The sequence below is a fragment of the Notamacropus eugenii genome, chromosome 2 (assembly GCF_028372415.1).
Source record: "Notamacropus eugenii isolate mMacEug1 chromosome 2, mMacEug1.pri_v2, whole genome shotgun sequence".
Lineage (NCBI taxonomy): Eukaryota > Metazoa > Chordata > Mammalia > Diprotodontia > Macropodidae > Notamacropus > Notamacropus eugenii.
In genome coordinates, this window is record NC_092873.1 from 347,607,144 (window position 1) to 347,627,187 (window position 20,044).

General features: G+C 37.7%; 1 protein-coding gene across 2 annotated transcripts in view; it reads left to right on the forward strand.

The window, feature by feature from the left end:
* NSF (N-ethylmaleimide sensitive factor, vesicle fusing ATPase) overlaps positions 1-20,044 on the forward strand; it is a 209,903-nt gene that overhangs the window by 79,962 nt on the left and 109,897 nt on the right. For both annotated transcript variants that reach the window (XM_072645938.1, XM_072645939.1), the window contains one exon: positions 19,047-19,246. In XM_072645938.1, the coding sequence (XP_072502039.1) occupies positions 19,047-19,246 (200 nt within the window). The remainder of the gene's footprint in view (positions 1-19,046; positions 19,247-20,044) is intronic.

Below are 20,044 nucleotides of genomic sequence, written 5' to 3' on the forward strand. Positions count from 1 at the left end.
AGTACTTCTAACAGTTTGTTTTATGAGACCTTTTACTAGCTTATTCATCTTGTTCCAGATGCTTTCTCGAATCTCCATTTTCAGAAAGACATTGAGAAACTAAATTATTCCATAAGAGTTCCTGATCAGAAATCCAGTAGGGCTCCTTTATGACAGAAGATCTTTTGGGGCAGAGTTGGTCTGAGCTGATCTAACACAAAAGCAAGTGTAAGTCCTCAAGTATTTGGCTCTGGTGAACTCTCACCTAATGTTGTCAGGTCCCAGGCCACCATGAAACTTCCCAGCAAGCTCCTTTTCATGTTTCTCTGGGCATCCTTCTCCTTGCCTTTGCAGCACTCTTGATACGTTGTCTTCCCTCATTAGAGGGCAGAGATTGCCTTGCTTGCTGGTATTTGTATTCCCAGTGCTTAGCATAATCCCCTGCACATAATGAGTACTTAGGAATACTTTTGTCTGTCTGTCTGTCTGTCTATGGTCCCTTCTACTCCAGAGTCCCTGTCCTATTTGTTCTTTATTGAAGCTGTAAGTTCTCAGTCTTGGGTCATACCTCTCTTCTTCATTCCTGCTCTTCAGTTGCTAAACTTTAGTGGAGTAAGTCACAAAATCATGCTGATTGAGTCCAATGCAAATTGTTATCTAACCTCAGTCAGGCCCTCCTTGCTGCACCATGGTCCACTGATTGACTATCATGTTTCCTGAGCAGAGTTTCTATAAAATTTCCTCCTTCCTCAAGTACCAGTGCAATCTCTACCCCCAACCCTCAGCACATGTCCTGGCTTGAGAAAATGTAGTTCATTTGTCATAAGGTCCCTCATCTCTCCTACTCCATGCCTCAGATCCTTCTTTATCTATCCCCTCTTCCTTTGGAATAATTTCAGAAGATGAAGTAGACTTTCTGCTTTCCAATGCCAGCCTTTCTGTTTGTGCTTTTGATTCTGTCCCCTCTGTGTTCATTCCTTTTCTCATCTTCAGTAAGTCCCTCTATTGACTCCTCCCCCATTGCTTATGTGTACTCAGTCAGCAAACATGTATTGAGTGCTTCCTATGTATTGAGCCCTGCAAATAAAAGAAAGGGGGAAAAAACTAGTCCCTTCCCTATACTTAAAATGCTTTCACTTAAGTATCCCCAGGAGGTGTTGCTCTATATTTCCTCTTCCTTTCACTGCCAAACTCCTAAGGAAAAGTTGTCTACATCCTCAACCCTTTGTAATCTGACTGCTGACCTTATTTGTCTATTGTAATTGTTTTCTCTGAGGTTGCTAAAGTTGTCTTAATTGCTAAATCCAATTCCCTTTTCTTAGTCCTTAATCCCTCTTAACATTTTTGCCACTTTTGACACCTTTGATCTATCCCTCCTGGTGAATTCTCTCTTCCCCTGTCTTCAGTGACATTATTCTCTCCTGCCTTTTTCTTTGGCCCTTTCCAGTCTCCTTTGCTAGTTTGTCACCCACTTCTCATCCCCTAAGTGGAGATATTTCCCCAAGGCTCAATCCTGTTTCCTCCTCTCTTTCCTTTTTATACTCCCATTTGGTGATCCTGTCTGGACTTAATGGGGTAGAGCTGGATTCAGAGGCAGACATCTGGTTCTGAAGCCCAGCTCAGACATTTGCTAGCCCAGTGACTTTGGGCAGGCTTAACCTCTGTCAGTCAATCTCAGTTTCCTCATTTGTAAAATGGATAGTAATAGTTACTTCTTCACAGGATTATTGTGAGGATCAAGTGAGGAAAAGGATATAATATGCTTTTCAAACCATAAAGTGTTCTAGAAATGTGAACTATTCTTTTCTGCTCCCTTGACTGCATTCTTTGTAAGCAGCTTGCCTGTGACCTATCAGTTAGCCCACTGAATATCTTCCTGACATGATTCTATCTCCTAGACTTGCCTGTGTTTCTTGCCTGCTCTCTGGTATGTTCCCTTCTGTATTCTTTGAGTCAGTACTCTGCTGTCTTCCATGTGAAGCTGAATCCTGGGTGGTACTCTTGCCTATGTGTGCTGGTTCATTTGTTTCCCCTCTTTTTTCTCTCTTAGCCCATCCCATCCTTTCCCAAATCACGACTGAACATTTCAGTTCATCCTCCTTCCCTAAGTGAAATCTCTGTCACTATTAGTGAAAATTAGTGAAAACTCTTTTACTTGCCATATCCTCTTTCTTGTTTCTTGATGAAGACTATCAGTTCAAAGAAGAGAAAAACATATTACCTGTGCCCTCAAGTTCTTCAGTTTCCTATTAAAAATGTCAAAGCCTCTCGAGATGCATTCCAGATTTCTTTTGAGGATGTAATTTGTTGATATGTTATTTTGCAGATGTAGGTAACAGTTGGGTTGCTAAGCTTCAGCAGGCTTTGTGTCATTCGCTACTGTTTTGTTTTTTCATGTTAAGTCTATACAAGTCCACCTTACCATACAGTATAATGATCTCTTTCTTCTTTGAGGTAATAGAATTTCTCCCAAATGGAAAGCATTTTGTGGAGCATGGGATATGTTGATTCACCCTCAATTTTAAGAGAATCATCTCTATAAGTTTAGCAGTCCAGAGTTGTTTTTCCTTTTTCCCCTGTTGTTATATTTTTCTATTTACCCATTTCTTGACACTGATTTGCTTTAAACTTCCTTCTCAGTGTATTCTTTCTTTCTAGCTTAATTTCTGTATTCTTACAGTGTGTATAAGAATTCTTCATCAGGTTAGATGATCTTTAAGATTTTTTTCTGTTCTGAAAGTCTGTGACATTTGCTGATAAGCCAGAGTGTGATGATATTTTAGCCAGCCAAGTACATGAGTATTAACTTGTTAGAGAATAAACATGATTTTGTCAGTTCTGGAATGACTCAAAGCATATGAAAATTAAATGGCTTGCCCACAGTTAAACAGATAATGTCAGAGGTGAGATTTAAATCCAGGTCTTCCTGACTTCAAACTTAGAATTCTTCTTATTACATCATGTTGCTTCCACTAGCTTTAACATCTTCTTTGTAAAATATGGGAAGTTGTATCTTTGGGGTGCAGGTACTTCCTTAGAAAGTGGGAGCAAAGACTTGGTTCTCTGCGTGCTACTGGACACATATTTTATACCCTTTTTTCCTAAGAGGGAACAGAGATGTAGTGTTGCTACCTCCCTTCCCCTGTGTTCAAACCTTCCCCTTCCCACCCCAGTTCCCAACAGGGTATATTTTTTAAAATATCCTTCTAGTAAGGATCATTAATATCTGTATCCTGCAAAGAGGGGAAAAAGAATAGAATATATCACACTGAAAAAAATTCTACAAAAACGCTTATTTGAATCTTCTAATCCCCACTATTGTCCTATCTCTTGTGCCCTTTATAACTAAACTCAAGAAGACTGTCTAAATAGGTGCCTCCTCTTTCTCTCTTCCCACTCTCTTCTTAACCCCTTACAATTCTAGCTTCCAATCTTGTTCCACTGAAACTGCCCTCCAAAGTTACCAGTGATCTCTTAGTTGCCAAATCCAGTGGCCTTTTCTCAGTCCTCATTCTCCTGGACCTTTCTGCAGCTTTTTACACTACTGATCATTCCCTCCTCCTTGATACTTTATTCTCTCCAGGTTTTTGGAACACTAGTCTCTCCTGGTTCTTCTTTTACTTATCTTATCACTCCTTCTCTGTCTCCTTTGTTGGATCCTCATCCAGATAACACCCTCAAACCAAAGGTGTCTTCCAGGGTTGTCCTGGATCATCTTTTCTTCTCCCTCTGTTCTACTTCAGTCATGATCTCATCAGTTCTCATCAATTTAATGACCATCTCTATGCTGATGTTTCTCAGACACCTATTCTGCCCCAGTCTCTCTGCTGACAATCTTATATCTCTACCTGGTTTTCAGATATCTCAAACTGGATGTTCAGGAGACATCTTACACTCAATATGGCTAAAACAGAATTCGTTATTTTTCTCCCTAAACCCTCCCCTCTCCTCTCCCTGCCCCATCTTCCCTATTACCATAGAAGGTAACCCATTCTACCAGTCCTTCAGGCTTACAAACTAGGAGCTATCACTATCACTCCCCAAATCCAATTTTCAGTTTGTTACCAAGGCCTGTTGATTTCACCTTTGCAATAGCTCTCTAATGCAACCCCTTCTCTCTTCTCATACTGCCACTATTCTAGTACAGGCTATCATTACCTCATGCCTGGCCTATTGCAGTAGCCTGGTGGGTCTGCCTGTCTCCAATCCATCCTTCACTTAGCCACTAATTTTCTTAAAGTACAGTACCAGTCATGTCAGTCCCTACTCAATAAATTCTAATGGTTCCTGTTGCCACCAAGATCAAATGCAAATGTTCATTTTGGTTTGTAAAGCCTTTATAACCCAGGCCCCTCCTGTTTTTTTAGTCTTCTTACATCTTATATGAATTCTTCAATCCTGAGGCACTGGCCTTCTCATTGTTACACAAACAAGATACTCCATCTTTTGATTTTCATTCATTTTTCCTGGCTGTTCCCCATGCTTGGAATATTCTTCCTCCTCTACTCTGCCAACTGACTTTCCTAGTTTCCTTTAAGTACCAAGTAAAATCCTCTATTTTACTGGAAGTCTTCCCCAATTGCTCTTAATTCCCAGTGCTTTCCCTTTATTAATTATTTCCTGTTTATGCTATATATAGCTTGCTTTGTATAGATTTGTTTACATGTTGTCCCCTCCATTAGATTCTCAGTTCCCTGAGGGCAGTATCCCAGTGCTTAGTCAATGTTTGTTGATTGTCTGGTTTCTAAAAGTAAGAAGATATGTTAACTAATTCCATAACACACCAAATTTAATAGACTTTTTTACTGTCTATCTGAGCTTTTGATCCCATCTTTTTTCTATCCCCTACTTCTCAAAATTTTTAGGTATTCCTTAATTGGTCCCTTTTCTTTTTACTAAATGTACATAGACTTTCCATGTGGTGAACTCAACAAACATTTATTAAATATCTACTATGTGCTAGGCAGGTGCTGAGAAGATAAATCCCCAAACGAAAGTACTATTTTAGCTTGATGCCTATTATACTGTGAAAACTTTCCTTTAACATAACAGCCCTTTTTAATTATATCATTTATCTCCTGCCCTTCATGATTAAACTTCTTAGTCATCTACATTCCCATACTTTCCATTCTCAATACTTTCTCTTTAAACACTTTCAAGTTTGCCTTTCACTCTCACTGGTTTAAGAAAAGAACTCTTGGTAGTGAGCTCCTTTTAAAGAAATCTCTTATTTCTTATCCCTTTTGACTTCCTAGCTCCATTTGATTCTCTTGACTATTCCCTTCATTTGAAACTCTTTTCATTCTTGATATATTTCACTCTTCTAATTGATTGATTGATTGGAGGTCTAGAGAGCAGAGGGATAAATTCCTCCCAAAGCTTTTCTTTATAAGGGCTCAGAACTTTCTAGATAGCTCTCTTTACTTTCCATCAGTGCTTAAACTTGGTTTCAACTCCCCAGATATCATGCTCCCATGCCCACCCCTCTCCTTTCAGTTTTCATTTCTGTATTGTCTTTCCTCATTAGATTATAATCCCTTCGACGGTAGGAACTGGCTTTTTCTGTAGTCCTGGCACTTAGCTCTGTGTTTATTCACTGTTGCCTTTTGTGTCGTTCACCCGCTCTGATTTCACATCCCTGACTTTTCTTTGCTGATTCTTCTCTTTCATATCCATTAACAGTGGACATTCCCTAAGGTTTGGTACTTGGTACTCTTCTCTTTGTTCTTAATACTGTCACTGAACTTTCTAATCTGTTCATATGGTTTCAACTACCTTCAATAAGTAGATAACTACTAAAAATCTGCATCTTGACTTCTCATATCCTCCAGTTAGGTATTTGACATTCATTCATTCAACTAAAAATTATCATTGATCTCCTATGTGTATGTTCTGTATTAAGTGTCATGCATTTTATTAGGTTATCTCTTGATTTTACCATTATCTTTAATTAGATATTCTGCTATATATAGAACAACCACTTACCTTAAATTTACATCATTCAGTTCCATGAGTGTTTATTAAACTTATCATCTATCAAAAGCAGAGATCCCTTTCCAGTTAGTCTCAGCAGTACATACCACTTTCATCCCTAAAAAGAAAACTTTATGTTGATTTTTACCTCTTGTCTCTCTGGTTCCCCATTCCCAGTCTCAGTTCCCTGCCAATTCTTTTTGCACAATGCCTTGATTCCTTTCCATATTGTAGTGCTAATACCTTATGCCTAGAGTATTATAGCAAACTGTATAGCTATTCTAGTTATACATTCAGTTCACCAAGCCATGGTTATTGAGTGGTCACTTTGTACACAAAATTAATTGGGTCTCTATTTTTGTGAGTGGTTATTAAAGAAATGAAAGGCATGCAGTACCTGTTCTCAAGCAAGTTACTATTTATATTGGTAAAATATATTTAGCAGCTTTTTAAGAATACTTAACAAACTAACTTTATAGGGTACAAACCACTGGCATTGTTCCTCTTAGAGGATTGTTGTAGAGAAAGTCCTCTATAAACCTTAAAGTGACATAGAAATGCACATTATTATGTAAGTGCTGAGAAGAGACTAAAATCTTAATCTGCATTTTAAGAGATTTTCTTAGATAAGGTTTGAGGAGGAAAAAGGAGAAACATGAATTGGCAAAAATAAAAATGGAGTGCACTTTCTAGGTAGGATGGAGGAATGGATAAATTGTATAAAAGGCAAATCAGATTTGTATTGGGAAATAAAATTGTGGGAAGGAAGCAAAAAGGAAAGGGAAAGTTCTGAAATTTAAAAAGTTATAGTGCTGCCAGATGGCAGCAAGGTGGGACCTGCTATAGTAGATGTGTGATGTTTGTCATCAAGAATTTCTAAAATACCAGGCAACACCCTACGAGGGAGTGTAAAGGGTGGGAGTGTCAGCAAAGATTACTTTGGAGAGTTGGTACACATAGCTCATCTTTAGTTCTAGACTATCTAATGAAATGATCTGTATTAAATCTCAACAGTATTACTTGGATATAGACCAGTCAGGTGACAGATACCCTTATACAGCTGTTTGGCCAGGTGGGAATTCATAAGACAATCCTTGGTGCTTAGGGCATCAGGAACTTTTTCACTATCTACTTCAACATAAAAGGCTCCTGGCATTTTAGAGTTGGAGTTCCTGCAAGTCCCTACTAGACAAAATGGTGCCTAGAGGCTGGTGATAAAAGACCTGTCTGCTCAAGTGGGGTAGAGTTGTGATCTTCGTCTTTCATGTTTCCTTTCCTTGTAGATTGATCAAGAAGGAGGATAATACTTATACTAAGCAAATGCTCAGATGGCTAACAGTCTTTATGTCAGTGTTTCAAAGCAGAGAAGGGACTACTTATTTTGTGAGTTGATGGAAGTCATCCTCTAGAACAGGGATGAACAAACTAAAGGCTGAAGGCCGGATCCAGCCCATCTCTCCATTTTTGTTCGGCTGGGAGTTAAGAATGGCTTTTGCATTTTAAAATACAATAAAACTTTGTTTAAAAAACATAAAAAACATCCACAAGGCTATATAAAAACAGGTAGACAGCCTGATGTAACTTGTGGTCACCTGGTCTAGACCCCAAGTTCTTTGGTAGATTAGGAGAGATTAATAAAGACTCTTGAGTACAAATCAAACATGATCAGATTCAAAAGGATACAAAAATGTGAGAGTGGGGTGGACCTCATAAAGACAATAGTGAGAGTCTTTATTAAGGACAAAATTAAGAGTAACCTAGAGCAGTTGGAATCAGTCATTCTCTCGAGTAGAGAATTGGCATTGAAAAGGCTACCCTGGATTATGATTGCACTTTGTGCAGGTGCATGCATTACATAAAACTCAGTATTCAAATCCATTTTTGCACATACATCTGTAGGGAAAAACTATAAGCCTGTTTTGTTTGAATATGCCTTGACTTGTCAGTTGTCTTTTGATAGTCTTTCTCATCTGTGAACGTGGTGGATCTGTCTGCGTTTCATCTGGTAGCTGTTCTTGGGATTCCCCTTTAAGCATCAGTCATCATTCAAATTCCACTTCACACTTATCCTACCTCGCTCATGTTACCCACAAAATGAATTTAGCCCTCCTTATTCTGACACTAATTTGACAGAGATCACTTCTAATTTATTATCATCCTGCTCATTCTTACATGAAATTAATGTTTGACCCAGTTTTTTTCCCTTTTGGATACCTGAAAGTTGACTGACAAATTTTTCTGAATAGAACTCTCCTAGATAATATCTCTTATGAAAACAGAGCAGATTTAATGTTTTTCTCCCAAGAAGAAGAGTTTAACAAATGCAAACTTGTTACTGTTTTTTATATTTCTTTGAGAAATTGCAAATAAGAGATATTCTACTTTTTATTGTAGAAGTGAGACAGTGTTAGCTCTGAAATATTTAAAGGACAAGATCACATTTATCTGAAGGTGTAGAATGTAGTAAATGTTAAATAGGTCCACTTTCTCCAAAGGTGATAAGTGGGTCACCTCATTATAGTGGATTAAAACCCATTACATACAGAAGATTAGACCCTTGTGATTTTAAGATGTGTGTAGGGCATGTTAATTGAGGCCTTTCAAATTCTCATTCTAGTGATTGTACCCAAGGTGTCTAAATGGTTATACAGTCAGTTCTGCTATAACTTGATATATGGATTCCTCAAAAGCATTGCACTATGCAGTCATGCAGTAAAAACCTCAGTGTCTATAGTGAAAATGGGGCTAGGGACATAACACTCAAAACTTCATTAGTAAGTAACACCTTAAACAAAGATAAGAACTTAATAAAAAATGGTAGCACAGTTTTATATATGTTAAATGGTTAAGAAATAAATACTACAGTAAGTAGTGTCAGATTCCATGGCTACCAGCCCTGTATTGCCATGGGCTGTTCCTTGTCCTGCTCCTTCATCCTTAGGCTCTTAGGCAAGTTGGGCAGACCCCAAATTCCATTCTGAGGGCCAGAGACCATGGAGGAAGGTGGAGGGTAGAGGAGTGTTCCAAAGTACACACCTCCTCCTGCACCAGAAGGTGCGCAATAAAGACCTGAAGTTTGCTTATAGAAATGAGGGTTGGAAAGGTTGCAGCTTGTGTGTTATCATTAAGTGGTTCAGTTTTTTGCATTCTCACTGTTTCTCACATAAGAAATCCTGCATAAGCCAACTCAAAATTTGCATTATGCTAAAAAATGTTCTCTAATGTATTAATTTTGTTGGAACAAATTCCTATTTTCAAAAAAACATCATAGTTAGAACTGACTTCATTTTGTTTAGATTGAAGGATTTATGACACTTCTGAGAGAGGAAGATAGAATAAAGGAGGAGGAATGGTTTACAGGACCTGTTTTCCTTATGCCAGGGAGGCAGAGGATAGTCTGTGGGGATATGGAATAGTGTGTCTAATTTTAGAGAATTAAACTGCACAAGTGAGTAAGTCCTTTAAAATGGGCATGCTATATCACAGATGAATGCCAGCAACAAAAATACTTTCCAGCTTTTTATCCATACTTTGGCATAATAGTGAAAATTTTCCAACTTATTGGGAGGAGAAAGGCAAGGTACAAGAATTTTAAGAAAAAGTTCATCAATAATATTAACCTGGGAATCTCAGAGAAGCTCGGATAAGTAGGGCCCACTGTTAGAGGGCTGCCGAAGAAGACCATGCCATCAGAGAAATGATGACTTGACTTGCACTTGACTTTGTTTTGAATGAGGGAGGGCTGTGCAGGTCACCCGCCTCACTTCTCCTCCAGAGCCATCTGAATCCAGTGACCAGATATTCATCAGGATGACTGGAGATGACCCAGGATGAGGCAATTGGAGTTAAGTGACTTGCCCAAGGTCACACAGCTAGTGAGTGTCAAGTGTGTAAGGTAAGATTTGAACTCAGGTCTTCCAGACTCCTGCACTGGTGCTCTATCCACTGCACCACCTGATTGTTTTTTTTTTTTTTGTATCCCCAGCAACCAGAACAGTACCTTACTGTGCAGTAGGCATTTAATAAATGTTCATTGAAGGACATGGATTGGTTTGGGGGGAGAGGTGTAGTTTAATAAAACTCATCTTAAAAAGTGGTATTTTTTCTTCTCCTGCGACTTGATGAGATATTGAGCCATGATAGCTGTCATCAAGCATTTGAGGAGCTGTCCTGGGGAAGAGGAGTTTGATTTGGTTTTTTTGGCCCCAGAGGATTGTGCTAAGAACAGTGGGTAGTTGCAAAGAAGCCAGTTTAGGCTAGCAGAGTAGGTGATCACTGGGGTCCCTTCCCTCTGAAATTCTGTGATTCCATGATATTAACAAGATTTCTCTGATATTTTTCCTAAGGCAGTATTTATTCGTTAGCACTTGACTGTCTGGCATCTGATAACAAATACTATTTTTCAGTCCCATGGAATTTCATACAATATAGCTATAAAAGTGAAAAGCCATATTATAATCAGGTGTTTTGGGTATTCCACTACTTGGGAGAACCTAGGAGAGGCCAGCATTATAAAAAATTTTTCTGATAAATATTGCTCACTTAATTTTTTATTTGATATCACCATGATTTTATTACATTGTTTAGTCAGTTAATAAAAGGGCATTTATTAAGGGCCTGCTACATAACGATTGCTGTGCTCGGTGTTATGAATATAGAACCAGGAATGTATAGTCTCTGCCTTCAAGGAGCTTATATATGTTGCAGGAAAACATGTGAAGAGATGGTAGCAGTAACAACTGAGGTGAGGAAGCAGAGCATTCCAGGCATAGAAGGGGCAACCTGTACAGGTATATGGGACGGTAGGTGGAATGTCACCTGTGGGGAGAATAGCACAGAGTACAGTTTGGCTAGAATGTTGTTTGACTTTGTTCTCGAAGAGGATCATGACATCAGGAAGATCATACCATGACTTGGAAGTGAATTGGATTTAAGTGAGGTAGAACTGTGAAGAGTTGCCAGCCTTATTTTCTCCTCCAGGGTCATCTGGGTCCAGTGGCCAGATATAGTTCAGGACAATTGAAAATGGTTTAGCAGCTGGAATGTAGGGTGTATAAAACAGCAATATGTAGTTTAGTCATTCAGAAAAGATAGCCGGAGCCAGATTGTGAAGGCTTTAGGTGCCAAATAGAAGAGTTTGAATTTTATCCTGGATGCAGAGGGGAACCAATGAAATTTCTTGAGCAAGGGAATAGCAAAGTAAAATTTGTGCTTTTGGACTATCATTTTGGTATGAATTGGGTTCAGGGAGGCCAGTGTAGAAGGCTATTGTTGTCTAGCTGAACAGTGTTGAGGGCCTGAACTAGGGTGGTGGCCATGTGAGTGAAAAGAAAGGGATATTTGTCATATGGCAGTAGAATCATCAAATGAAGTACTTGTAGAAGTGGAATCACCCAGACCTGGCAGTTGTGGAGTAGGTTCCAAATCTGGATGATTGGAGAATGATCGCTTCCTCAATAGAAATAGGAAATATGGGAGGGGGGATTGGTGGAACTTAAAGGGAAAGATAAAGAGTTTGGTTTGGGAGATGTGTTTAAGATAGCCAGCGTACCACTGGAGAGATGGGACTGGATGTAGCCCAAGAAGGAGGTGATCTATACATAGTCAAGAGTCATCCACATAGATGTGAAAGTTGACTCCTTAGGAGCTGATGATTTCACACAGAGCGTATAGAGAGAAAAGGGCCCAGGAGAAAGCCTGGGGCTTCACTCAAGCACAGGGTATGGGGTAAGAATGATTATCTTGGAAAGGAGACCAAGACAGAGCAGTCAGAGAGGTAAGAGGAAGATGAGGCTCACACATTGCTATGAAGATCCAGGAAAGAGGGAGAATCTAACAACAGCATCAAATGCTACAAAGAGGTCAAGAAAGATGACTTAGAGGGGGAATGACTAGAGAACAGAAAAGGCTTGAGAGAAATGAGGCATACAGAAAGGTGAAAGGATGAATATTATGGGAAGATGGACACAGACTGAGAAAATGAAACATTTGTGGTTGGTGAGATGGGACCTAGGAGATGAGCCCTATGAATGAGTTTAAGTGAAGGGGCAGATAATTAAAGTTGAGAAAGTTGATGAACTGAGAAGCAGGAATATTTGAGGGGACATCCAGACATAAGTTGAAGTCTTCAGGTACAAGAACTAAGAGTGGAGTAGAGAGGAAGACTGCAACTTAGGTGCTAAATGCCTGAAACAAGAGGGAGAATGACAAGACTGGTAGATAACCCTGTTCTTGACAGAATAATCTGCCTAGATAGAGTGAACTTCAAAGAGAGATGTAGTTGTTAAGTGCTGAAGGAATAGGGAGGACCTGGAGGTGACAGTGATGAAGATGAAACTTGCCTTCTGCCTGTGTGTTTCGATGTATCTGGAGGTCCTATGATAAGGTACAACTACCACTTGATTATTTCACCTTTGGCAGGTAGGTGGCACAGTGAGTAGAGCATTGGGCTCAAAGTCAGGAAGTTTATTGTTTTTCAGATATGTCCAACTCTTCATGACCCCATTTAGAGTTTTCTTGGGAAATACACTGGAATGGTTTGCCATTTCCTTCTCCAGCTCATTTTTACAGATGAAGAAACTGAGGCAAATAAGGTTACGTAACTTGCCCAAGGTCACACAGCTAGTAAGTATCTGAGGTCAGATGTGAGCTCAGTAAGATGAGCCTTCCTGATTTCAGGTCCAACACTCTATCCACTGAGTTACCTAGCTGCCCCAAGACATCAGGAAGACCTGGGTTCAAATTCGACTTCAGACACTTACTAGCTGTGTGACACTGGGCAAATCACATAACTGCTATCAGCCTCAGTTTCTCTCTCTTTTTTTTTTTTTTGATTTTTTTAAAATTTTATTTTATTTTGATTTTATTTTGTTTTCAGTGTTCTATAATCACTTCCATATATCTTAGATTTTTTGCCCTCCTTCCCCCCTTTCTTCCTACCTCCCCACTCCCTCCTGAGACAGCGTACAATTTTATATAGGTTCTACACATACATTCCTATTAAATACATTTTCACCTTAGTCATGTTGCATAGAAGAGTTAAAATAAATGGGAGAAATCATAAAACAAACCAAAGCATAATATAAAAGAAAATGATCTGCTACATTCTGTGATCGAATTCCATAGTTCTTTCTCTGGATGTGGAAGGCATTTTGTCTGAAGAGAGGATTGGGAATCTTTTAAGTCCTTGCATTGCAATGAAGTTCTAAGTCTACCAGAAAAATTCCTCGCACCCTGTGGTTGTTACTGTGTTCAAAGTTCTCCTGGTTCTGCTCCTTTCGCTCAGCATCAGTTCATATAAGTCTTTCCAGGCCTCTCTGAAGTCTTCTGGTTCATCATTTCTTACAGCACAATAGTATTCCATACATTCATATACCATAATTTATTCAGCCAAGCCTCAGTTTCTTTAGCTGTAAAATGGGCATAATAACAGCACATATCTTGCAGGATAGTTGCAAAGATCAAATGAGATAATACTTGTAAAGCAAGTAGCACAGTTCCTGGCACATAGTAGGTCTGTATTAAATGCTTGTTCCCTTTCATTTTTGCTAATAATTGGTATTGTTATTAATGCTAATAATAACAGATAGCATTTATGTAGTGCTTTGAGATTTAGAAAGCAGTTTACTAATATTTTATCTTCACAACAACCCCAGGAGGCAGGTACTATATCTTTTTGCTAATACTTTGCTGATAATAAATGTTATTGAAATTTATTTCTAAAATTGTAGCCAAAACAAACATTGCTAACAATGAATAATTACTAACACTTGTCCTTAAATGGATAACTTTCTGTATTATTAAGTAAGCTATATTTGTGAATATAGATAGTAGCTAAACACCCAGGCGAAACTACTTATCTACCTCTCCAAAGCAGATCTTGATCATGCAAAGTTCTGGGCCTCCAGAGACATGAGAGCTCTTGACTCCTAAACAGATGTGCAGATATATCTTTCTATACCAGGATATAACCTATAACCCAGCAAGAGCTTGGCAACCTAAGCTACCCATAGGGAACCTTTCAAATAAAGTATAAATTTACCTCCTCTGTCTCCAGGGAATCTTTGAATCAGGTCACAAGAAGATAAAAGGTACCTCTGCTTAGGCTGGCATGTTGTATTAATCTGAGATGTAATGCGTCTTTCCTGAGTGGTATGGGTAGCAGAGAGGAATTGAGCAAGGGAACTGAATGAAGAATCTGGACAGCTTTATAGCTTCTCCTAAGTAGGAGCTTCAGAGTATGGATTATCTTGTAAGAAATATGAATTCCTAGATCATTTAATCATCTCAATATTCAAATGTAAGTAGAAGCTTAAATTCCAAAACCAAATAGAAATAACTATTTTATTAACTACCATTTTGGATTATCTCTTTCACTGCCACACTTGATTAGTGTGTACTGATGTACTGTAGAATGTACTGTACTTCTGTCTATAGTCATTATTAACAGAAACAAATTAGATAAGAAAGGTAACAAAACTAAAAGCAGTTTTATTTTTTTTTTTAATTAATAAATGTTCTGGTAGTGCATTTGACTGTACCACAAATCCACTCTATTTCTTAATTATATAGGTTAGAAAGGCAGGAGAAGAGATGGGAAGGGCTTGACAATGAAGATGAAAAACTCAAACTTTATGTGGAAGAAGCAGGAGAAACAAGTTGAGAACAAATGGAGAGGAATTATTTTGACTGCAGCAATTTGAATGGTCAGAGGAGGTTCGTACAAACACTAGTCTGGCTCAGGAATTGCCCAACACCTGAGAGCATAATTGGGGTGTGAATCTCCTACAAACCATTGGTAAAAATTAGTCCAATCCCAGTCTTTACTTCACCTGCATGGACTTCAAGATCCTTTAAAAAGTTTAAGATAATATTGCTTATTTTCCTGAAATTTAAATGTAAAAGATTAAATGGAATCCATATTAAGTAACATTTCTTACTAAGATAAAGAAGACTAATCAACTGAATGAGATTAATTGACTAACTTTTGTGCCTTACAGGCATTAACTGCCCACTTAATATATAACTTGTGGAGGTCTTTATTGTTGACTTAAATGTAAAGATAGTTTTCCTTCTGTAGGAAGTAGATCAGCTACTTGAAAATGATAAAAACAAGTCCCAGTTTTATTATTGTTTATTGATAAGGTAAATAATAAGGTAAATAGAGGTAACCATGAGGAATCTTCATATATGCTCTCATTTAGGTAGGGCTTCATTTTCACATAGAGAGCAATATGTTCTTGGATGATATGGGTAGTCTGACATGAAAGTTAGAAGACTAGGGTTCTCTCTCTAATGTCCCATTTATTCCCTCTTAACCTCTTGGACCAATAAGTTAAATTCTTCAGGCTTTACCTTCCTCATCTCTAAAGCAGAGAAATTGAACTGAGGATTTTTGAGATACTTTGTGCCTGTGATGTATTGTATATGCTTTTTGACAGTGCAGCACTGGTACAGAATACTGGTTTGTTTGTTTTTTTAAACTTACCTGCCTGAATTAAAAAAAAATTTCAATATGACAGATACTAACAAAGATGAACATATCCATTTACAAAGAAGAATAGAAAAATGTGTTTGTATATGGAACTGTGAATCTCTGTTGCATATAAACTGTTTCTTTTTTTAAGTTTTAAATTAAATTTATCAGTAACACTGATCTCTTAATGGTATAATCATATTTTCCTCTGATCGTACTCAAGCTTGTTACTGTTTCACATTTATGAGTATCTGTATACTAGATTTTGTTCCACAATATATTTGATTTTGGTATTTCCCTTTTTCCTTTTTATCCTTTATGATAATATCACAAAGGTAATTGGTTTTTTGAAATTGCTATTCCAGTATATTTGCTTGTTTTTTCTTGTTTAATTTGCATTTTTCTAAGATATTTTAAAGTATTTTACACATATTTAAATTAATTTTTTTATGAAAGTAATAAGCATTAGGCCATGAACCCAGAGTTTGAACAAAAAAAGTAAGAAATTATTATCTTTACTTCTTTTGGCATGTGTGCTTGTATGTATGTTTGTATTTATATGTGGCTTTTGTAGAGTATTTCATAAATTTTTTTGTAGGGAATTTCTTGTATTCTTTCAGCTAGGTGTTAGAGGGAGTTAGAAAGATGTGAAATATAAATAAAATTATTTCAGTGTCTTAGTAACAAAACTTTATAAATGGAATCCAAGAGCATTCTATTTCCTATGCCACAGTTGCCAATGATAAAATTCCAGTGCATTTAGAAGGCTAAATTTTCATTATGTTTTAATGGGAAAAGTTCAGGATTCAAGACATAAAAGCCAATTAAAAAATAAGTGTATAAGGAAATTAACTTAAGCATCTATTACATACAAGGAGCCTAGAGTCTAGTAAGGGAGGTCAGACATGCATAGATAGCCATAATGCAAAATAAGATCCTAGAGGTACAAAGAGCATCCTATAAGAACTCCAAGGATAGAGCTGAAAGATCAGGCAAGTTTCATAAGTTAGCTGTGTGAGGTATTTTTGTTAGTTCTTGTGAAAAAGGTAAACAGACAGAGATTTGTTGGAGAGGGTAGAGACAATTCTGGTTGGAGGATGTGGCGTTATCAAAAGCACAGAAATGGGGAAATGTTAGTTTGACTAGAACATAAGATCCTAAGATTTAAAGCTGGACTGGGACCTTAGGAATCACCTGTTCTGACCTCTAACATTTTATAGATGAAGAAAATGAAACTTAGAGAAGATGCAGCTTGTCCAGGGTCACACAGGTAGAAAGTAGAACAACCAGAATTGGAGCCCAGGTCCCTGACTCCAAACCTAGCACTTGTTCCTCTATACCATACTACTGTGTGTATAGTACATGAAGAGGAGAAATATGAGGTTAAGCAGAAAGGTACCTTGGGAGCCAGATTGTTAGTATGTGATTAATTGTGAAATGAGTACTAAAGATTCTAAGTAGTATGAGTTCATAGTATGTGGTAAGCACTGTGGTTAGGAAAGTCATCTTAGAAGAAGTGGGTCTTGACTTGGCCTTTCTAGGACATATAGGAGAAGGAATAATGGCACTCCAAGTTGGGAATAATGTTCGTGAGATTTGAAAATCAACTGGGAGTGGGGAAAGGAAATGGAACCTTAAAGGACACTGCCAAGAACTGTGTAAAATCACAGTGGCTAAGGAAAGGAAGGAGAACAGTGTGATACAGGGTGCCGAATGCTGTGGAGAGATTTAAGTGAACACCATCTATAATCTTTCTGACTAAAAACACATCTATGAGAAAAACTTAAGAACAAAGATTGATTATGTCCTTAAAACAGATGCCCATGACATCCAGTGACTAAATTGTTTCTGGACATGAAAAAGAAACTACTACTTCTCTTCTTCCCATAAAGAGAAAAGTGTAGGTTAGTTACTCCTCTGAGTTCTCCTTGGAAAGAGAATTGCTAGATAACCAGGGGAAAGTAGAAGGAAGAGGTCAAGACCCTTAGCTGAAAGAAAATTACTCACGTATACTAAATTGATTCTTTTAAAGGGTCAGATACTTTTACTGGAGCCTTGTCTTCAGTTAAAGTTAGCCTTCTGTTCCTTCACTGGGAATAAAGTTAAGCACAAACATGTGGCCCATGGTTTTTAGCATAAAGCTTAGCTTTTCAGTAGGAGGTACTTAGTAGAATAGTGGTAGAACGAGTAGGCCTAAAAGGAACTTAGATTTAAATGTACAATGTTTGTATTCCCTTCCAAAATACAGTTTTTGATAAAACACTTGTAATTTGTGACATTCCTATTAAGACTTTGATCTTTTTCCCTTTAGATATATGAATTTTAAAGGTTTACATTATAAGGTAGATGGGAACATAGCACTTGTTTTATATCCGAAGTCAGAAATATGATTCTGGTTACAGAAACTTGCTTTTTTTTTTTTTTTATCTTTTCAAGAAATTTGCCATTCTGTAAAGTGAGGTAGACTTCTTTGTGTCTATCATTGAGGCACCAAGATTTGAGTAACAAATTACTTTGCAGCATGCAGAAGTGGTAGAACTAGAATAACTTCTCAAAACAAGGTTGAGTTAAGTGTGAAACTGAGATGAGGGAAAGGACAGTTCTGCCACTGTTTCTAAATGACTATGATCTTGAAAAATGGGTTTGACCATGAGCAAAGGGACTTCATGGGATCTACTTGGTTACTCTGAATCTTATGGAGTAAGTGTATCAGGAACTGTGCTGTGTGGTTCATCAAATAATAGTGGTGTCACTGGAGCTTTTCCAGAGTTTATTGAAGCTAGCCCCAAAATAACCAAGTTCCACTGGAATGGAGCTTAGACTTCTGCTGTGTTCCTATAGTGAAGTCAGTTGTCTGAGAGATGGTCACCCTTTCAAGTGTGCACCACTCACTTGGCATTGGATGCTAATTTAGAAAGTTTGGGAAGCTACAAAGTAACTTGTCCAGTTTTCTCCACAGGATGTTATGGGGGTAATAGAAAGGGGGTGGGAACTCAAGAGTTCCCAATTTTGAATCCTTACTTTGCCAAATTGAGTGAACTTGGGCAAAACTTCCCTTGGCCCTAGTTTACTCAACTACAAAATGAAAAGGGTTGGATTAGATGATTTTGTATGGATGAACCTTTCTTGTGGAATGCCTCACAACGGTCCACTTAACTGTATTCTATTTTCAAGTATTTGGAGTGACTGCGCAATCTGTTCCTTTTATACCCAGTTTATGTGTCTTAGTTAAACTGCCTGAAACATAATTATCTTCCTCCTACACTGAAAAATAGTGAAAATAGTTGATGGTACTCTCTACATAGTCATTTAGACGTTTTCATGGATAGAAGTGTGTGTTCTGTAGATGTAATTGAATAAAGTGTTTTATAAACAGTTTCATTCCATAGATGTGAGTGTTTTGTAGGATTAATTTCTAAATTTTCCCTAAAATAAGTGATTATAATGAATTTTTTCTCTGTAACACTTGTTTTATGTGCAAGAACATGTTAAATAATATTGCCTAACCTGACGTGAACTTGAAGTGGAAAGAAAAAAATGTTTCAGTGTATCTGAATGCCAAATACTGACTCCTTGAATTTTAATCCATTGATCTGGGACTTTACTGCTTCTCCTTTAGGTTGCAAACATGTGAAAGGTATTTTGTTATACGGGCCCCCAGGCTGCGGTAAGACCCTTTTGGCTCGACAGATCGGCAAGATGCTGAACGCGAGGGAGCCCAAGGTCGTCAATGGACCAGAGATCCTTAACAAATATGTTGGGGAATCAGAGGCAAATATCCGTAAACTCTTTGCTGATGCCGAAGAAGAGCAGAGGAGGGTAATGTAAACATTAAATAATGGGAGTTAATAAAAAACCTAGTTGCAACTTAGATTGTAAAGGAAAATTAAGAGACATGATGGGGAAGATTGTTGTTTTATGGTGTTTGTGTTTTGGTTACGTTATTTGCATTAGTATGCAAATAACATTTATTTAGTCCATAATTTATAGCCAGCTTTATCTATTAGACATTGAGGGTATTTGCGTTATATGAAGAGATAGACGTCTGTGTTCTTGGCCACTGAACAATCGGAAGAATCCAAAGATGGATGATGGCATGTGAGTGAAGGTGTCACAGGGACCTTTAGGTCTCTATATTGTAGTTTGACACCTTACCCCCAAAGGCCTGAATGTATATACCCTTTAAAAATCGATCTTGTGAAGATGTGTACTCACACACACATTTATACATGAAGGATTATATATAGAAATTTGATAACATGAAAGTGAACTGTATATTGGCAAGTACTTGGACTAAGTTCAAAGCAAAACTTGATTTAAAGCTCAAAGATGAAATTTATTTAAAACAAACAGCACTTCATCAACTGACTTACATTAATTTCATTTACTTCTCTTCTTTTTCCTCATTTCAATAAAAATTAGATAACTTCAGTAAGATTAAGATAACTAAGAATAAAATAGCTAGTTACTATTCTCATAAGATTTCAAGTATTTGAAGATCATCTTAAAAGTTTCTGTACACTCTAATTTATACATGATGACCATTAGAGATCTGTTCCCTCTTTCCCAGGGCCTATGTTACTTCTAGGCCTCAAGGTGAGGCTACCTCTGGGGATA